Genomic DNA, 19,426 nt, shown 5'->3' on the forward strand with positions numbered 1-19,426 from the left:
GCTTTAGCCCATTCCTTAATCTCTCTGAGCCTCCATGTCCTCTTCTCTTTCTGTTCTGAAGCAGGAATTCTGCCTTACTAATAATTCCTTTTGTCTAACTATCAATTTTAAAAAGAATTTTCCAACTGGGCGCGGTGGCTCATGCCTGCAATCCCAGCACTCTAAGAGGCCGAGGCAGGCGGATCATCTGAGGTCAGGAGTTTGACCAGTCTGGCCAACATGATGAAACACCGTCTCTACTAAAAATACAAAAATTAGCCAGGCATGGTGGTGTGCACCTGTAATCCCAGCTACTCGGGAGGCTGGGGCAGGAGAATCGCTTGAACCCAGGAGGCAGAGGTTGCAGTGAGCTGAGATCGCACCATTGTACTCCGGCCTGGGTGACAGAGTGAGACTCTGTCTCAAAAAAAAGAAAAATAACTTTCCCAGCCATGACCTCATGTTGATCTCGGCAATGCAGTGAAGAGGCAGGGATGGTATGGATTGTTGTCCCCATTTTATGGAAGGGAATGGCCAAGGTTCAGAGCAGCTAAGGACCTCCCCGAGTCTCATCGCCAATGAGGAGCAGAGCTGCAGCTCAAAGCCTTGGAGAACCACATGCTGGGATCTCATCTCCAACACCTGGGGAGGTCTCATCACCTGGTCAGGCTGCCATATCTGTGGCTGGCAGGAATGTTCCCCTTGCAGACTAGACCAAGAGGCAACAAGAATGCAAAGCCTCCAGGAGAAATTCTGTAGGTAGCTGGGTCTCAGAGCAGCTGCAGAGTTCGCTGGCAGCTTTTTGGATAACTGTCCACTGCTCTAAGCTCCAGGATGGGGTCCCCCTCCCAACAAAAGTATGGAAAAGTTCCCCCCTTGCTGGGAGGGCCTTTCACAGTGAGAGCCACCTACCCTCAATACAGAGGCAGCCCCCTCAAATCCCATGCCCTGCACAGTGCTAAGACACTTACCAGTGATACCTTGACACTTCTTCCAACAACTTTGCAAGGTAACAGCCGTGATTTTGCCCGTTTTACTGACACCACAAGAACCACCCTCCGCTGCCCTGCACCATGGGAATCTCCTTCGGAAAGCCATATTTCTTCACCTGAGATAGTGACCATATTGCCTGTCTCAACAGCAGAGTGTAGGGCTGGGTCTCTGGCTCTCAGAGCTTGAAGCTGTAATACTAGAGGACCCAGAAGGCTTCCAAGGCAGGGGCAGAACTGGCTGGCTTAGACGGGCAAACATTTTTGGGAGACCTAAGCTTTGGTCTCTCTCTCTTGGCCAGGCCAAGAGAGAGAGCACTAAGCCAGCTCCCTCCAGGGAGGCTGAACTCCCATCTGCCTAAATCTGTCTAATTGGGGACACTCATTACCTTCCTGGCTTCCCTCACAAGTAACCCATCTCTTTTAATCCAGGGTGTGATCCAACTCGTCGGTCTCAACACTGATGTCCACTGTGCCCTCAATACCAGGCTCTGGGGTCAAGGCCATAAGCCGCCCTGAAGGCCTCTTCATGTAACTCACTCAGACGGTGCCTCCTGACTATGGAGTGGTCAGCCAAGCACAGACCTTTCAGATCCACTGGCCCTGGCCCAGAAGCACTGGGCACAGACCTGTGTATTTAAACACGGGCATCCTGAAATTCAACCAGACACCAAGCTCCTCTTGACCTCTTTAAAATCCCCTCTTGCCTTACCTCCTTGCTCCTGAATTAACTATATCTTTGTAAAAACCAAAACCTCTTCAGCCATAAATTAAGTTGGTTCATTTGCTTTGATAAAAATTTGCTTTGTCATTTAATTCAGTTCTCCTAATGACCCTATAACATAGGTAGGAAGGAAAGCAGCTGCTACCATTTTTCACATGAGAAAACTAAGGCTCAAAGAGGTTATGTCACTGGCCCCAGGAGGTCTTGGGAGAGAGAGATTCACTGTTTGTCTTCTGCCTCCTCCAGAGCCTGTGATCTTACCATATTTGTATAACTGTATATGCACATTACAAAGAATATGAGCTATTCCTCTTAGCTTTCTTTTTAAAAGACCAATAAATCATTTGTGATTTCTCTAATGGAGAGTAAATGAATATGAAAAGCCCTTCCCCTTACTTTGAAATTGATAATACCAGTAGCTACCATTTATTGAGCCCTCGTTGTGTGCCAGGCTCTGTGCTAAGTGCTTTGGATGCAAGTCTTACTGAATCTCATTTAATCATTACCACAACCCTGCAGGGTAGGCCTCATCAGCCCCATTTCAGAGATGAGTTTGTAACTTGCCCCAGATCACTCAGAAAATGGAAGAGCCAAGATTCAAATCTAGGTCTTCCTAACTCCAAAACTCTTAAATTAATGGAGCCAACATCAGAGTCTAGGTTAGAGAATAGTCCCCGACCAATGTGCCCATGGACCCAACTGACTTCAGAGCCCCCTGTGTTCTGAAGCCAACTGTGGGCTGCATCTGTCCAGTGGATTTGCAGGAACTGAGAAACACACCTCTCCGGGCAATAGAGACCCAGAGCCCAGGACTACTTTAGGATAACACCACCCAGGACCTTGCAGCTAGAGAACAATCAGAGCTGCCACCACCCAGGCAATTGGGCCTTTCTCAATGCAGAGTCAAAAAATGTCTCCAAATCCTGATTCTCTTTTTCTTCTCTGGGTGCCACCTGCATGTCAGGCAATGAAGAGAAATCACTTTTCAGAAGTTCCAACTAAGATGTGAGTTTCAGGCTCTTGATAGGATCCAAAACCACCCATGTTAAGAGTGGCCCAGGCTACAGAGCAAACAGGCATCTTGTCTTCCATGAATTACAGATGTGCTTCTCCTAAATAGCAACCCACTAAGAGAAGGGAGAGGCTTCTAGCTGCCTGTAAGCTCAATCCCACAGCCCCTGGGGATCAGATCACCTAGCACTTTACTGAAACAAAAAGCCCCAAATCAATATCCCTTCATAATCTCTGGAAGCTGGGAGATCACAGATCCCAGGAAACCAATAGAGCAGAAGTCCTTTTCTCTGGGAAACACTAACCCAACCTGGCAGGAAGCTCTATTGGCATTAAAGAACCTGGAGCCTCTTTTCAGGGACTGCCCCAGAGAATCAGAACCCAGTGTGGTGAGGCTGGAGGAGGAGCCTAGCCTGGTCACGGCTTCTCCTCTCTGCTTGGTTGGCTCTGTGGAACTAAACACCCTCCAGCACTGAAGTGATTCCACCAGCCACTTCCACCAGCCATGTACCCCAAGGGGAATGTGGCTGACACAGGGGAGGACATCCAATGCCCTCTTGGTCCTCAGGTCTGCATTTCAGGCAGCCCAGTTCCCCAGCGGTGTCCACTGCCTCTTTGGAACTCTCTGCCCTCTGCTAAAGCTAACTTCACATCAACTGTCTTCTCCTCCAGGGGGCTGTTGAAAGACTCTCTCTTGGCCTTGCACTTCTTAGCCAGAAACTGAAGGAATGGTTTTCAGTCACAAACTGTGTACAATTCCTTATCAAAGGGGTGTGTTCCTCTTGGCCACCCAATACAGACTATGTCCCACCTCCCACAAAACAAGTTCCCTGGACTGTTGCATGAGACAAACAAGCGAAGGCAGAGGGCAGGAATGTGTCTAATGCATCCTTGCTTGGAACAGACACTGCCCTGCGGTGAACAGAAAATTCACTGAAAATTGAAAAGTATTTGTATAGCTCAGTGGCTCTCAATTTTTTCATCTTCAAGGATCTCTTGAGTGAAACCCCAGCCTGAATGATATTTTATCTACCAAGCCATATCAAGTAATAAGTTACTTGCCAGATGTTGCTCAGCAAAGGCATAGCACTGCCTATCTAAGCTTCTGATCAGACTGAGATAACCAGGAATCTCAACCACACTGAGTGGGTATCATTCCAGACTGAAACCCAGACACTTGATGTTTGCTGAAGCCTGTATTATCTGGCCCAGGTAAAGGTACAAATACCTTCAGACCTTTTGAAACACTGACAAGACCCTGTATGAGGGGTCGTGGGTGGTACTTCCTGGGAAACATGGAAGCAAGAGGCAGGTGCAAGAATCACGGTGATCTCTAGAGGAAGGGCTATTAACCAGTAAACAGGGTGATGCACAGCTGCCCAGCCACACCCCCACTGAGATTCCTGCAGTTCAGGAGGTCCTGCACAGAAAATCTCAGGGGTCTGTTCTAAGCACTTTCCTTTCCACTGCTCTTTAACACAGAGGTAAGAGAGTCATGGGGTAGGAACAGCTAGTCCCATTCTACCTAGCAAAAAAAAACTGCTACTCTGGCCTTGCCCAGGACTTTGGCATAAGTGGGTGTGGAGGCTGGCATTAGAACACTGGTCTAGATCCCAGCCCAGTGTCTCCCCTCAAGCACCAGGTCCAAGATCTCTCTCCTCAAATCCAGAGGAAAGGACTCACCTCTGCTAGATAGAGCACGCAGAATTTCAGGTCTTCTGAAGAACCTTTGAGGAAACAAAAAGTAAGATTTGCATTAGAACTGGCTAAAGAGCCTCAGTAGTTTGTTCCAGCAGAGTCAGCTGTCTTGCTCAGAAGGCTGTGTGTGGCGGCACCTCCCGGGAAAAGAGAGAGGCAGGCATGGGAGGCAGGGAAGTCTCTGGAGGAAAATTGGCTAAGTAACTAACCAGGGTAATGTACAGCTCTAAGGCATTTGCCTGCGGGTCAGCCTGGCCCAAGGAATGCTGAAATCTCCTCCCTAGGAGAGGTAGCCAGGAGCACCCTCTGGGCATGAGGTACAGGGAGGGAGCCCTCATCCATCCCAGGAGGCCTCCTCCCTTCCATGATTTCTGCAGTGAGAGACCTGGAGGCAGCACACATCTGGATTTTCCTTTAAATGCTCCAACTGCCTTTGCCATTTTGAAATTCAATAGGGAGGCTTGTTTTCCACCAAGGAATGGTGGGCTGTGCAGTCATAGACTGGGTGGAGCCCAGAGATGGCTTCCAGGCCCAGGCTTCACCTCTCTGTGTGTTTTCCTAGAGACTTCTAACCCCTGGTCCAGGATCCCAGTCGCAACCATTCACTAGCTCTTCTCTACCTGGGAGGCATCTGGGAGGGCTGTCGGGAACTCCCTCCTCCAGCAGAGGAGCTAAGGTCCAGTGTCAACCCCGAGGGAAGGTGATTGCTCAGAGTGCTTCAGAAGCAGGAGGACCAGGAGATAACACTCAGATTCTGGGAAAAGCTTCCTGAAGGAGGGTCCTGTTGAATTTGGACTCAAGGTGAGAAGAAAGGACATTCCAAGAGAAGTACAAATTGTGTTCAAGGAAGAGCAAGTGCGGAGAAGCAGACTGTTCCCTTCCTCCAGGACACTGGCCCTGCCCACTGCAGCCACTCTTCAGGGCCTGGCAGCACTCCCACTTAGGGCACTTGTCTGGGCATGGGCCCGGGATGGTTCTCCCTGTGACCGTGCAATGGGCCTCGTTGGGCAAACCGTCATTGTTGAGGGAAGCAACCACAAGCACGTGAAACAGTAAATGCTTAAAGGGATAGGACCTTGGCGCACCACAGTGCTCCATGCCAACCACTGTTCCCTATGCTTCCCATGGATATGCTTGACCCTCACAACAACCCCTGGGAGGCAGGGCTCTTTTCACCCAAGACTCTTGACAAAACTGAGGCACAGATGAATTGAGTAACTTGCCCAGGAGTAAGAAAGAGAATCAAGATTTAGACCCAGGTAGGCTGGATCCAGAGCCCACACTCCCACCACTACACACCCCACCTCAGATGCCCACCACATAGGCCCTATCCAGCTCCTCTGTCCTCTCAAGGCACCAGACTAGTGTTGAGCTCAAGGTAGGACCCTTAACACATACTTGAAGTAAAGAAATTGTCAAAGACACCAAAATTAGTTGCAAAGAGAAGACAGCAAGATAAAAATAGAGACTGTGGGTCAAGTCAATTCCTAAGAAAAGCAGTGAATAAGGGCCCTGGTGTGGGTGAAGTCCAGGGCCCCTTGAAGCAAAGTATATGGGCAGTTCTGAGACAAAGCTATCCCTAGGGTCAGGGGCTGCCAGCCAGAGCCAGATTAAAAAATCTCCCATAAGTAAATGAGGGTTCACTTCAGACTTAGGGAGAATAAGTCTTTCTACTTCTTCCCACCTAGTGATGGGCTGGGGAGGGAGGGAGTATTGCCTAAGAAGTCCATCATGTTTAAGAAAACTGTAATTTCAAAGCTTCTGCTGGTTCCTTGTGTTGCTGAGGGTAGAGACAAGAGGAGGTGGTTTCTTTTGTTTAAGAGAACACACTGGGACATTTCTTTGGCTTTCCAGAAGCAGATCCTAGTGCCAAGTGAGAGTCAAAAAGATCTATGTAAGAAAATAACAGAAATTTGGGGGTTAGAAGCTGGCAGCGAGAAAAGAGAAGGTTCTAGAAGGGAGAGGAAAGCCCAGGAGATGAGAGCTTCAGGGAAATAGGAGGCTGAGGTTGGGGGAACACTCCCTGAGACATATTCCCTATGGCAGGGAATGGTGGATGGATTGCCTTGACAACTTTTCTGTGCTGTGACACCCTTGCCTCCTTCCCCAACCTCCCTGCATTACTGCAAACTTTCCCTGAAATCTGTTCCACGTCACAGCCTTGTGCTGGCAGCACTTTGAGAGGAGGATGGAATGGGGGCAGCACTCAGCATGGTTCAGAGTCTCATAATAGAACAACAAACTGAAGAAGCCAAGGGTGCCAGAGAGGAGCTGCAGCTGTAGAAAAGCAGGCTGCAAGGGGCTGACCCAGGAGAGAAATTCTGCCCCTCCTAGAACATTAGAACTGGGGGCTAGGAGGGAGGAGAACGGCAGCACACATCTGGGTTTTCCTTTAAACATTCCAACTGCCTTGGCCCTTTTGAAATTCAACAATTAGCCACTGGGTTCCAGAGTGGGCCTCGCTTCCCGCAAGGAATACATGGACCATGCAGGAGGGATCCCCAATCACGGGCTGGGTGGACCCCACAGATAGCTTCCTGGCCCAGGTCTGACCCCTCCATCACTTTCCCAGAGCCCTCGCTCACCTGGTCTGCGATCCAAAACTCAACAATTAAGCAAATCCCCTTCACTGTCTGAGGCAAGCAGGAGGGGTATTGTCTCCATTCTCCAGATATAGAGACTGAGGCCCACGGAGGGAGAACAACATGAATAGGACATACAGTGAGTAAGTGGCAAAGCCGAGCTTTGAACCGAGGACTGCCTGCCTTGTCACACTTCTACCCCTCCATGGGTTACTCATCTACATTCCACCAGGCTATGAGCCCCAGAGGTGGCAATGTGTCCCTTCCACTGCTACCACCCCAGCACTGCTATCACTGATGTGGGCTCTGAGGACGCGCTCAGAAAATGGGGACTAGCCAAGAGTTAACTCCAAACATTGCAGCAGCTGAGACCAATGCAACTGACTTTCTGCAACTGCCTACCTGGCTCCAAGGTGAATGGAGAGCCCAAGAAGCAGCAGAACATTTCCAGGCCACTTCTGAGACACCAGAGCAGGCCAGAAAGACACACTATGGGCGTGACGCTGGCCGCCTGGGAGGCAGCAACACAAAGAGTAGCAAAGCCAGCAGGGCGGCAGAGGCAGGAAGAGACCACAATGGGCCCCGGCTGACCGGAGATGTCCCAATTGTTAGCGCCAGCTCTCCGCCTGTTCCCATTACACTGCCATTCGGCCCTGCTGAAGCCTGGGGGAGGCTGGGCAGGACAGGGGCAACAAGATTTAAGTGACTACCACCCAGGAACCCTGGGGGAGAGGTGCACCCCCAGCTCCCGAACTGAGGCAACACTTCTGTTCTTTTAGTCATTCATTCACACAACAAACATCGATTAGGCACACACAGTGTTCCATGCCCCAGGCTAGGCCCTGGGAGTGTGCTTGGCCAATGGAGCTAAGGACTCTTCAGACAAGTTACACAGGCAGACCTTGGTCCCTAGCGTGGGGCTGCTTCTCCCCGGCCAGGGAGCAGCCCTTGCCAGCCCCAGACAACCAGAAAGGTTGGGTGCATTCCTTGTTTGCCATCTTCTTTGCCCCAAATTGAATTCTGCATACATGGTGATTTGAAAGAGACAAATAAGAAACCTAGGAGTCATGAGCAATATTAATCAGAGACCATTCTGCCAACAGAGGCTCCAGCTGAGGTCCCAAATGCATCCCTTAAAAGCCTCAGGCCCTTGCTGCTGCAGCGGGTCTCTTGGGGCACAGGGGAGGCAGGCAGGAAATTGGACGCCAGGACTCAGAACATTGGGTCCTGTGGCTCCAATTTGGACTGCAGGAGAAGGGGTCACTAAACTTCCATGAGCCTCTGGACCCACAAGCCTATCTCAGGGGAGTGGGGGCAGCTGGGAGAAGGCAAGGGCTCCATCGGTGCCTGGAAAGAAATCTAAGCGTTGGATTGTGCACCTATAAACAGAGCCATTTCCATCCTCGCAGCAGCTCTCAGGCTCCCTGGAGTTCGGCCCCAAACCATCTGTCCAAAAAATCCAGGGCAGGCAGACACATGCACGCACACACACAGGCCCCTCTCCCACGCCAACCCAAGGGGCTCTTCTGGCCATGGTGGTCTCTCCTGAGAAGTGCTGCCTTGGCCATCCTCAGCCCTTGTGCAGCTCGCACTCCATCTGCAGGGAGAGGAAGCCACAGTGCCAGGCTTGCACAAGGCTGCGGCTCAAACATAGCTCAGCACCTGGAGAGGCTCTCTGTGACACCCCAAGTCCCCACACCACCCGCCTTGACCAACACCCAGTGGAGAATGGAGCACACCCCACCCCTAGCTTCAAGTCTTGGGCCTGGGGCCTCCAGAAGGGGAGATCCCAACCAATTCCCCATCCAGCCCCCAGAGGGATAGAGGCAGGATAGTATAGGCATGGTCCAGCTGCTCACAGCAAGCTCTGGGGTTCTGTGTGGGGGTGTCAGAGCTGGGAGGGACACAGAGCGCTGGCCCCACCCTTAGTTCCCAGTCAGAGAAACTGAAGCCTGGCAAAGGGAAAGGGCCAGCTGAAGCCACACAGCACAGCACAGCAGCACCACACCCAGACCCCAGACTCCCAGTCACTGCCCTCAGCTCCTCTACTGCCTTCTTCCTACAACCTCCATGTCCACCCAAATTACAGCCAGTGTGAGCCTTCTCTTCCCTCCCTCCTCGCAGGAAGCTGAGCAAACCAGGGTCCTGGGTTATGGCCTCAGTCTTGTAACGTGCAAAACAGAGTGAGAGTACCACTTATACCAACCAGCGCATATTACTGAGCCCTGCCCCATCCAGTGCTCCTCCCTCAAATGTGACAGGGTCCTAGACTGTCTGGGCTGGGAACAGGGAGGGGGAAGCGGAGAAGAAAGGACTCAGTGTGAGTGCACGTGTGAATATGCACACTGCAGCCAGGCTGGAGCGACAGGGAGAATGGGCATATGGGAATCTGGGTGTGACAGAGCCAGAAAGGGGCTGGGGGGTATGGAGAGGATGGCACGGAAGCCCAGAAACAGAGGCCACTGGAGCTCCAACCTGCTTGCCTCCAGCAGGCATGGGGAACTCTGGGAACGCCAGTGCTGGAACTGGGTTGCTCAGGCAGCTCATTCCCACTGCCCCGTGGTCAGGCTGAGCCCGCCTGGAGGGAAGAGCTGACCCAGTGAGGTGACTTGCTTTTCCCTTCCATGGGCAGGGGAAAGGCCAGAGCCCGAGATGGAGAAGTTGTCAGTGGCTTCCTGTGGGGAAGTGAGAGTGGAGGTTCTCACACTGAATGGGTTTCCGAGGAGGAGGAATACTCGGGCACTGAGCACACAGGATAGTTTGCAAACAGCCAGGAAGCTTTCCCGGAGCAAACCCCGCCAAAACAGAATTCTTTCACTGGGTAATATTTTCCTCTCTGCCCCTGTCACTCATCCTCAGACAGGTCTGTTGTTTTCATGATCTGGGAGAGGAAACCGAGCCCCTCTCAGCGGAGACCTCAGGCGCCAAACCAAACCACCGACAGATACTCCCAGCTGGCTTCCCCTCTCACGAGTGGAGGGCATGGTGGAAAGTTTGGGTTAGAAATTCCCTCCACGCTCCCACATGCGCCTGAGGCCCAGCAGCTTGGGCTCTGCAGGACCATGTAGCTGGGTAGGGCCAAGTTGCGGTCTCTGTCCACAGATCTGTAGGGTGAGTGGGTGGCAACAAGTATTTATTGGGCACCTGTTATGGGCCAGGCACTTTGCATTTATGACCTAGCTTAATCTTCACAGCAACCTTGTGAGTGACTATTTTTCTCCCTATTTATGCAGGAGGAAACAGGCTCAGAGAGGCTGAGAAAAGTGCCCACAGTCATCCCGGTATGGAGGGACAGCGCCAAGATTTGAACACAGGTCTGTCTGAATCCAAAGCTCCTCCTACCCATAGCCTTCCTGGAAAGTCTCTAGAATAGAAACTTCCCTGAAAAGCTCAGGTATATCAGAAGGCTTACCAGCCTGGAAGAAATGCCAGTGTCTGAGACCTACTGGCCCATGGACAGAGCCCAGCAGCACACACTCCAGTGCCCTGTGGATGACTGGCAGCCAGGGCCCAGAGGGCTGCCCAGAGGGACTGGGGCAAGTTGAGAGGGGCTCCGGGCACCTAGAGCATCTGCTTACCTTCCTGCAGCTTCACACTCTGGAGGTAGAGGGGGTTCCTCAGGACGTCGCAGCGGCCAGGCTCGTCCTCCTTGGTGAAGAGCAGCAGGTCCGAATAGGCAAACAATGTCACCTGGGTTGACAGAGAGCAAACAGAACTGGCTACTTTGCTGTCCCCTGGAGGCTGGGAGCCACAACCTCCCTGAGAAGGTGGGGAGCCACAGCCTCCCCAGGTAACACATCCTCATCATCTCACACAGGACCAGGAGCAGTGCTCAGTACAGCCTCAGCCAAGGGCAGACCTGACCTGCAGTCAAGATGGCCCCACCACCCTCCAGTTTCCTATACTTCTACTCCTCAAAGTAGGAAAAAAGCAAACAGAAGGGGGGAAAGCGGCCCTCATGGCAGCTGGTCTCTACAAGCTTCTTCACAGCCTGATCCCCTAGGCCTACCTCTCTGACCAAATGCTCCTGGAGTCTCCAGCCCAGCACCTGGGGCTTGGAGCCACCCTTAAGCTGTAAGATTTTCCATATTTGCTTTTATTCTGCTGTAAGTGTCTGGCTGAAAGAGCACTGGACTTGAGAGTCAGAAGTCAGGAGACTCCTACCCCAGCTCTGCCACTAACTAGCCACAAAAAAATTGGCTTAAACTCCCTAACCCCTTCAGTTTTCTTAACAGTCCAAACAGGGAGAAGAGTCCCTGCCTGGCGTTCTTACAAGCTCCTTCCACAAGCTCTTTGCAGACTGAGTAAAGCGCCACACAATGTGAGCTAATATTACCAAATTCCTTGCAGATAAGTTTAATTGCATTAATGAGAAATCAGTTCAAGAAACAGCCAGTTACTCACACCCTAGTACAGACATGCACATCACTTTTATCTCTTTTATGCATTAGCTGCTCCAAAAATAAAGGCAGAGGCTATTCTTAGACTTCATAGGTAAACCAACAGGCACGCTCAGCATATTTTTATGCTAAGAAAATCCACTTGATCCTCTAATGCCACTGAAGATTATACTGTTCTTTGTTTTGCAAATCCTGCAGCGGACTTTAGTCAAAAGCAATAAAATCCAATTTTAGATTCTCCAAATAAAACAAAATCTTATTAATTATATGAACTTCCCTTTGAGGTATCAAACACCTGACACCGTGTCTCTTCTGAAGAAGAACCAGCCAGAAGGGCCTGGCATGCACTGAAGGGTACCATGAGTGTGTGTTGCACTGTTGGTGACATTTACAAAGCCAACAGGTTAACATTCAGCTATCAACCTGTTAAAAATGACCCCACAGCCCCATTTATGAGACTCTGTCCTACAGAAATACTTACAAGGAGGTATCAATATGAACATACGAGGATGTTCTCAGCAGCATTTTTGTAATTTAAGAAAAGAAAATGACAAACATTCATCAAGAGAAGATGAATAAAATGAATTATGCTACCTTCATATGGCAGAATTGTATGCAACTATTAAAAAATTAAGTAGAGCTATGGGGGCAGAAATAGAAATCTGTCTATCATAAATCAAAATAGTGCAATGTGCAAAAATACCTAGCATAGAGTCCAATTTTGTAAAACAAAACGATACATTTCTCATAGTTATACCTTTTTAAAATAGCTAAGATGACACACTCCTCACTCCAGGGAGTGGGATTTTAATTGATACATTTTGATTTAATGTGTATTATATTTGCAATCACTGTTACTTTTGTAATTTAAAGATATAGAATATATATTAAAAGATGGCTTGGCTTCTTGAGTGTAGCACAAATACAGAGGCTTGAGGAAATCTGGGCTGCAGAGACAACAGGGAGATGTCCCTGAAGGAGCTCTCAGGGGCTTTGGCTTCTCCGATGGGGCCCAAACATGAAGATTCCAGAACCCTGGGCTATAAGGCATCTTGGTGGTGACCCTAACCCTTCCCACCACAGGCCTGTCTCAATGCAGCCCAAGAGAAGCCTTCATGTGTTGAACGCTTACTTTCTGCTCAGTGGATCCTCACTTGTAAATAACACCACTGCCCTCATTTACAGACGAGGACCCTAGAGATCAGAGAGGTTAAGTGACCTGTCCATGGCCACACAGCCAGGGACCATTACCCAGGTATGGCTGACCTAAAGCTCTCACTATACAGAGAGGTAGCAATGTGCCTACAGCTGTTCAGTTCCTGAATGTGAAAGAATCCAGAGACCAAACAGGAGGAGCAAATGAGGCAAAAATAAATAATAATAATAATAATAATAATAATGTTAAGAAAAGAGGGGAAGAAAATGACCCAAGAGCTCAGAAGGAGTCAAGTAATTGGTTGTCTGAGAAGACTTCAAAGTCTGAGCGATGGAAAGAAGGCTCTAAACTAGCCAGAAACACAAGGCAAACACCCTCAGAGTCCCACAAAACGTGTCTTCCCTGACTCAAGGGAAATCTGGTAGTCACCTCCAGACCCAGAGGGAGGCTGGCAGGGCAAGGGCTAGAGCCAACAATCTGTCAGGAGCCTAGAAAGTTAAAAAAAAAAAAAAAAAGAAAAACAAAACAAAACAAAACAAAAACAGCCCAGGCCCAGAGAGGGGTGGAAGTAGGGCAAGTGGGAGGAGCCACCAGCAACTGGGGAAGAACCATGAGCAAGGTGAGAAAAGGCCCAGGCCACCACTCTGGCTCAGATTCCCAGGGCTGAGAATATGGTCTAGACAGGAAGTGATTAAGACATAAATGAAAAATTTCCCAAAGGTTGGGTCAGGGAAAGGCCAGAACTGGCACACAGCTAGAGGCAGAGCAGAGGGGCAAGCGCGCCAGGGAGGGCATGTAGACTCCCCCATCTCACCAGCACCAGCAGGGGCCACGGCAGTCCATGGGAGAGTGATGCCCATCTCCATGGCCCAATCACCTGTCGCGTTCCACAGCACGCCACAGGGGTCACCCGGTGTCTTTCCCACACTTGCTCCAGGGACACATCTGATTTTCCAAAGGGTCAGAGTTGAGGGACCACTTGGTAAGGGGGTCCTTACCACTTGGAGGGTGGCTTCTCCCAAGTGGCCCTAATCAAGCTTCTTCTTGGGAATCTGACCTAAGAGCAGGGTTTACTGAAAACACATTGGTGCCTTAGTTAATGGTAAACTCCATGAGTCAGTGTGTAAAGGGAGGGTGTGTCTGTCTTGTGCTTCATGGTATTCCCAGAACCTCGAACAGGGTGATAGACCTCAGGGCACGTTAATCAAGTCTATTACTTCTGGAAGGGGGTGTGATGAGGGTAGTTCATGGTGGGACTGGATCAGCTCACAGATGTTAGCAAACTTGAGTATGCCCAGAGAAGTGATGGGACAAAGAACCAAGGAGGAACATTCCACATATAAAGATTTCTGTTGAGTGTAAGGGAGAATGCTCTACAATTTGGCCCTCCCCAGTAACAAAACCACTGCTCTAATGGCTACCCTAGAAGATTCAAGCACCAATCAGAAAACCATTTAACTGGAAAGTTACAAGGAAGCACTTAGAATGGATGACTCCTGAAAGCCTAACCAAGGCTGAAATTTTATGAATTTATCCAAATCCCTTTGAATTTTTTTTTTTTTTTTTTTGGTGTGAGTAGCATGACAGGGTGCCCAGATCTACATGTTTGGTTGCTATCATACTTCAAGAAAAAGGAATATATTAATATTTATTTTACTTGTCTTCAAATTGCTTCCTTCAATCTTCAAGGCGAAGGTAAAGGAGTCTCTTTGTTCTATGATTCTAGAGATCTATAAAACAGGGTTTTTGGACGAATTGCAACTGTCACAAGGCTCTGGCTTCAGCTTGTGTTCCTTAGTTTGCCTTTATGCAGACATGCCAGAAGCAGTGTGGGGTCATGGAAAGCATCGCTGAGCCAGAAAGACCAGAGTGCTAATTCCCGGCTCCATTCCTTACCAGCCTGGAGACTCTTGGGTCCCGGTGAATCTCACTGGAGCCTCAGTTGCCTCAACTACAGAGTGGGGACAATCGTGCCTCTCATGGGGGTGCTGCAAGAGCTAATTGGGGTCAAGTATGTAAAATGCATACACAATGAGGATACACAGTAAGTGCTCAATGTTTGCAGATTCAAGGGTAAGTGCACAAACAGAAGAGTGTATTTAGACTTATGTATACGTTTCAGGGTGGCTGCCATCTCTAACTGGCTTCTTGTGAGTCTGGTGAATTTAGGGCCACACCTCAATTTCTGACCCTTGGATGCCTGACTTAGCTCCACTATGCTCTCATTCACCAAACGTGGCTCTAAGTGACTTCTCATCCCTAAAACTTAAATCCCTCCCAACAGATGAAGTTTTACTCCTACTGAGACAATTCAGAAGATATGCAAAGATTTTTAAGTTCCCGAAGTTTGCAAAGTTCCCAAGAAGAGGTTCGGAGAAGAGGAGGTCCAGACACACAGCAGACAATAGCGAGCAGTGGAAGGGAGCATGCAGCCCCCCAGGGCACTCCCTTGAAAAAGATAATGTGCATTTGGAATAGATGAGTTCCAGTCCAGTCTGCTTACTTAAAAAACAAACCAACCTCCTGCTTCAGCCACAGTCACACATAGTGTCCCAGAAGGCTGAGGTTTAAAGGGTCCTTAGAGACCAACCTCTGACCCTGCCCCTTACTGCCTCAAATACACACATACAGCTGCTGCTGCTCAGATGGGAAGACTGAGGAAGAAGGAAGAAATCACATGTGAGCCAGCAGCAGAGCTGGGTCTCGATATAGACTTCCTGTCTCCAAGTTTCCTGATCTTTCCACTACCCCAAGCTGCCACTCGGCTCAGCCAAGGCAGCTCTACACTGGCGCCTGATCTGCAAAGAGTCTGCTACCCTCACCCCATGGCCCCAGGTAGCCAGGGCAGAGCCCAGGGCTCTAACTTCTATACCAAAGTAGTTTTAAGCTCAGAGACTGAACTGGCCAGCTCCGGGGTTGTGTGGATGAATGAAGTTCTCCCAATTAGAGAAAAGCATCCCAGGCCAGCTCCCAGAAGGGTGGCACAGCTCCCATGTCAGCACCCTGCTGGGAGAGCTAGAACCCAGGCGAAATCATAGACTCGTCTCTCAGAAGAGGATGTGGGATTTGGGTTAATACAGACAGGCCCAGAAAACTTGGGTAAACTGATGCTGGTCTAAAAATTCACTTCGGCTAATAGCTTTACTCTTCCCACCACCAAAGTTACCCCCCACAGCCAGGGTAAATTGCCATCTCTTCTGCTCCTGAGAGGAAGGTGGGGTAAACAACGGGGTGTCTTTAGGGGCTGGGGAAACCTTCTAACCATCAAAGAAGGATTCAACAGCTTTGAAAAGAGATGTACAAGAAAAAGCTGTAGCCTTTGCTAGGGAGAGTGGAGGAGTCCATTCAGGTCTCCCCTACCCTGAGAGTGTACACTTCTAAGATACTCAGAAAGAGACCCAAGTGAGGGTCCTGGAGGATGCCAATGAAGCCCACAGAGAAAGCCCCTAAAAAACGCAGGTGAAAGTCTTACCTGGGCAGCCTTGTTCCTCCCTTCGTACAGCAGCAGCTCCTCTGACAGCAGGAGGGTCCGGGCAGGGTTACAGAGATCTAGAGGCTGGAAATAAAGCAGGCTGAGTGGGCAGTTCAAAAAGAGGCTGGGTGAGGAGCTGGGGGGAGGAAGCGGCAGCTTGTCAAAGCCAGCCACAGAGAACCCTCTGACCCAGAGAAGACTGTCAGCCCGCCACCAACCCGAGAACCCACACACCCCCTCATACATAAGATGGAAACAGAAAGACAGACGCTGCTGTCCTGTGGAACTGTTGCTGCCACCTTCCCCATCAACCCTCTCTGTGAGAGCTACACTCACTGACAGGAAGTCTAACCACAGGCTTAGGCCCTCTGCAGTCCTCAGTCCCAGCTCCCACCCCACACTGCACTGGGTTCCTGGGCCCTCCCAGCCCCCGCCATCCCCCATCTATCCTGTTCATGCCTCACAGGACTAGGAGGCATCCTGAGAGCCACATGCCACGAGATTTGGTCACTTGAGTTCCTTCAAGGCCAGGCCAGTCCCTGCTCTGCATTCATAACACACTTGAACTGACTGTCTGCTTCTCAGCCAATCCCCATAGCGTCAATTCACACCCAAACCTCTCACCCTATTCCATCACCTTGCCTAGCCCAGCCCAGAGGAAGCTCCCTAAGCTCTGGATTACCCAGCAGCACTTGTCCTTATGACTGTATATTTCTAACATGGCTTCTAAGTACATGCCATCAAGTAGGGTACTTGAAGGAAGATCATGAAACAAACAGCAAGCTGGACCTGAAATCCCAGCTACTTGGGAGGCTGAGGTGGAAGGATCATTTGAGGCCAGAAGCTTGAGGTTACAGTGAGCTATGATCATACCACTGCACTCCGGCCTGGGGGACAGAGCGAGAGACTGTCTCTTGAATAAAAATAGTTTCTTATACAAATATTAAAATGAATATGAAAATTAGACACAGGCCGGGTGCAGTGGTTCATGCCTGTAATCTCAGCACTTTGGGAGGCTGAGGCTGGTGGATCATCTGAGGTCAGGAGTTCAAGACCAGCCTGGCCAACATGGTAAAACCCCATCTCTACTAAAACTACAAAAAATTAGCTGGGCATGGTGGTGGGCACCTGTAATCCCAGCTACTTGGGAGGCTGAGGCAGGAGAATCGCTTGAACCTGGGAGGTGGAGGTTGCAGTGAGCCGAGATCGCGCCATTGCACTCCAGCCTGGGCAACAAGAGCGAAACTCCATCTCAAAAAAAAAAAAAAAAAAAAAAAAAAGGAAAGAAAATTAGACATTGTAGATGCCAAGAACTTTGTGTCACATGCTAAGAAAGAGAAGAGACCAACAGAAAGGCCAAGGCCAGGACCTGCTGACAGAGTTGTCTAAGGGGAGGCATGTGAGCTCCCAGAGATGTGTTGCATCCTAACAAAGTGTGCCTACTGGACAGTGACAGGCCCAGACTGGGATGCCAGGGAGACCAGAGAGGCATAGGCAGAAATGAAGCCCTTGGGGCCAAGTCATGTCAATGCTGCTGGTAAGATGATAAACCATTAGAATCTTCCTGCAAAACAATTTGTCAATATGTATAAAGAGTCTTTAAAATGTTTATGACCCATGACCCAGTCATTTCCCTTTCAGCAATCTCTCCCAAGGAAAATAATCAGAGAGGCAATCCATGAGCAAGGATTTTCATCACAGTGTTATTTACGATAGCAAAATAGTAGACAGAAGTATCTGAATACAGAACTGGTTAAATAAATACAGTATACCCACATAATAAGAGAGGGCAACTACCATAAAACACAGAACATTTAGTGGTGTGGGAAAGGTTCATGCTACAATTTTCATTTTAAAAAGGCAACATGACATAAAATATAGAATAAGATCTGTTTTTTAATGTGTACATGCACACAGAAAAGATGCTGAAATGTTCACACTATCATATCTGGGTGTTGGAATAAATAAAGGTTTTCGGGTTTTGTTTCATTTTGTTTTGTTTTGTTTTGTTTTTTTGAGACAGAATCTCACTCTGTCTCCTAGGCTGGAATGCAGTGGTATGATCTCGGCTCACTGCAACCTTCGCCCCCCAGGTTCAAGTGATTCTCCTGCCTCAGACTCCTGAATAGCTAGGATTACAGGCATCTGCCACCACGCCCAGCTAATTTTTTTGTAGTTTTAGTAGAGACGGGGTTTTACTGTCTTGGCCAGGCTGGTCTTGAACTCCTGACCTCAAATGATCCACTCACCTAGGCCTCCCAAAGTGCTGGGATTACCGAGCCACCACTCCCGGTCCAATAAAGGTTATTTTTAAAGAGAAAGAGAGATAAATGGGGAGGAAGAGGGGAAAGAAGAAGAGGCTGGAGTACAGTGTTATGATCATAGCTCTCTGTAACCTCAAACTCCTGGCCTCGAATGATCCTTCCACCTCAGCCTCCCAAGTAACTGGGATTTCAGGCCCAGCTTGCTGTTCATTTCATTATCTTTCTTCAAGCATTTTGTTTGACGTTGGAGAATAAGAGAGATCTAGTGAATCGCAGGCCACCAGTGAATACAGATCAAACATGTTTGCAGAGACCAGGGAGACCAGATAAGCCACAGACCCCAAGGGTCTCCCCTCAGTTGTTTCCAAATAAAAAAACCACTGGGTGAGCCAGGGAGTGGGAGCATCAGCAAACAGGCCCTGTGACATGGCAACAAGCAGCTGGGGTCCACCTGCCCTGTCCCCAGAGAAAGGGGAGGCAAGGTAGGGGAAGGAGAGGACCCTTTCCTTGCTGGGCTCCCCCGGCCTCACTTTTTCCTGTGTATCTCCCTGGAAATCTCTGCTCCCTCAGTATAAGCCCCTAGAATCCCGTGCATCTAAAGCTACTTATCTTTCCCAAAACGGGGCCCTCAGTCCTGGGATAAGGCATCATCCCTGAGTCCTGGGGCAAGGGCCCTCCTCTTTCTCCGTTCCTCCTGAGGGAACCCTTAGGACCAGTCACGGGCTTACCTGAACAAAGACGGGGAACACCAGGACTTTAGGGGCCAGGGTGACATAGGTGCCGTAGCTTGAGTGCGTGGCATGCGGCCTCACGACTGGGCAGTTTTGGTAGTTCCCATGGCCCTTCATGGTCTGCACTGTCTTCATCAGCCGTGACTTCTTCCCCAGGCCCGTGTAGGACTTCCCTTTACTGGGACTCCCTGATTCTGTGAAACAGAGATGGGGGACTATGAGACATTTTCATCACTCCTGCAAAGGTGTCCCCTCTGTAGAAACGGGACACGGACTCATTTTGTCAACAACCACTTACTGAGCAGCTACTTTGTGCCAGGTCCTGCGCATGATGCGAAACACAGGGAGGCCTCACATGGGCTCGGGCCTCAAGGAATTCCCTCACACTCTAGTGAGAGACGTTGACACGTGAGAAAGCAA

General features: G+C 49.7%; 3 protein-coding genes across 10 annotated transcripts in view; 1 reads left to right on the forward strand and 2 right to left on the reverse strand.

The window, feature by feature from the left end:
• The window catches only part of ZNF618 (zinc finger protein 618), a 562,788-nt gene that overhangs the window by 511,360 nt on the left and 32,002 nt on the right, over nucleotides 1–19,426 (reverse strand). The window lies entirely within an intron of this gene.
• POLE3 (DNA polymerase epsilon 3, accessory subunit) overlaps nucleotides 1–19,426 on the forward strand; it is a 353,914-nt gene that overhangs the window by 236,110 nt on the left and 98,378 nt on the right. The gene's annotated exons all lie outside the window — the stretch shown is intronic.
• RGS3 (regulator of G protein signaling 3) overlaps nucleotides 1–19,426 on the reverse strand; it is a 133,210-nt gene that overhangs the window by 62,457 nt on the left and 51,327 nt on the right. For 7 of the 8 annotated variants that reach the window (XM_050760975.1, XM_050760974.1, XM_050760973.1 and 4 more), the window contains 4 exons: nucleotides 19,004–19,200; nucleotides 16,012–16,095; nucleotides 10,562–10,673; nucleotides 4,387–4,430 (listed from right to left, as the gene is read on the reverse strand). In XM_050760975.1, coding sequence (XP_050616932.1) covers nucleotides 4,387–4,430; nucleotides 10,562–10,673; nucleotides 16,012–16,095; nucleotides 19,004–19,200 — 437 coding nt within the window. Of the gene's footprint in view, nucleotides 1–4,386; nucleotides 4,431–10,561; nucleotides 10,674–16,011; nucleotides 16,096–16,255; nucleotides 16,395–19,003; nucleotides 19,201–19,426 lie in introns of those variants that run through there. The other variant, XM_050760981.1, reaches the window with a different exon arrangement.

The sequence above is a fragment of the Macaca thibetana genome, chromosome 15 (assembly GCF_024542745.1).
Source record: "Macaca thibetana thibetana isolate TM-01 chromosome 15, ASM2454274v1, whole genome shotgun sequence".
Classification (NCBI taxonomy): Eukaryota; Metazoa; Chordata; class Mammalia; order Primates; family Cercopithecidae; genus Macaca; species Macaca thibetana.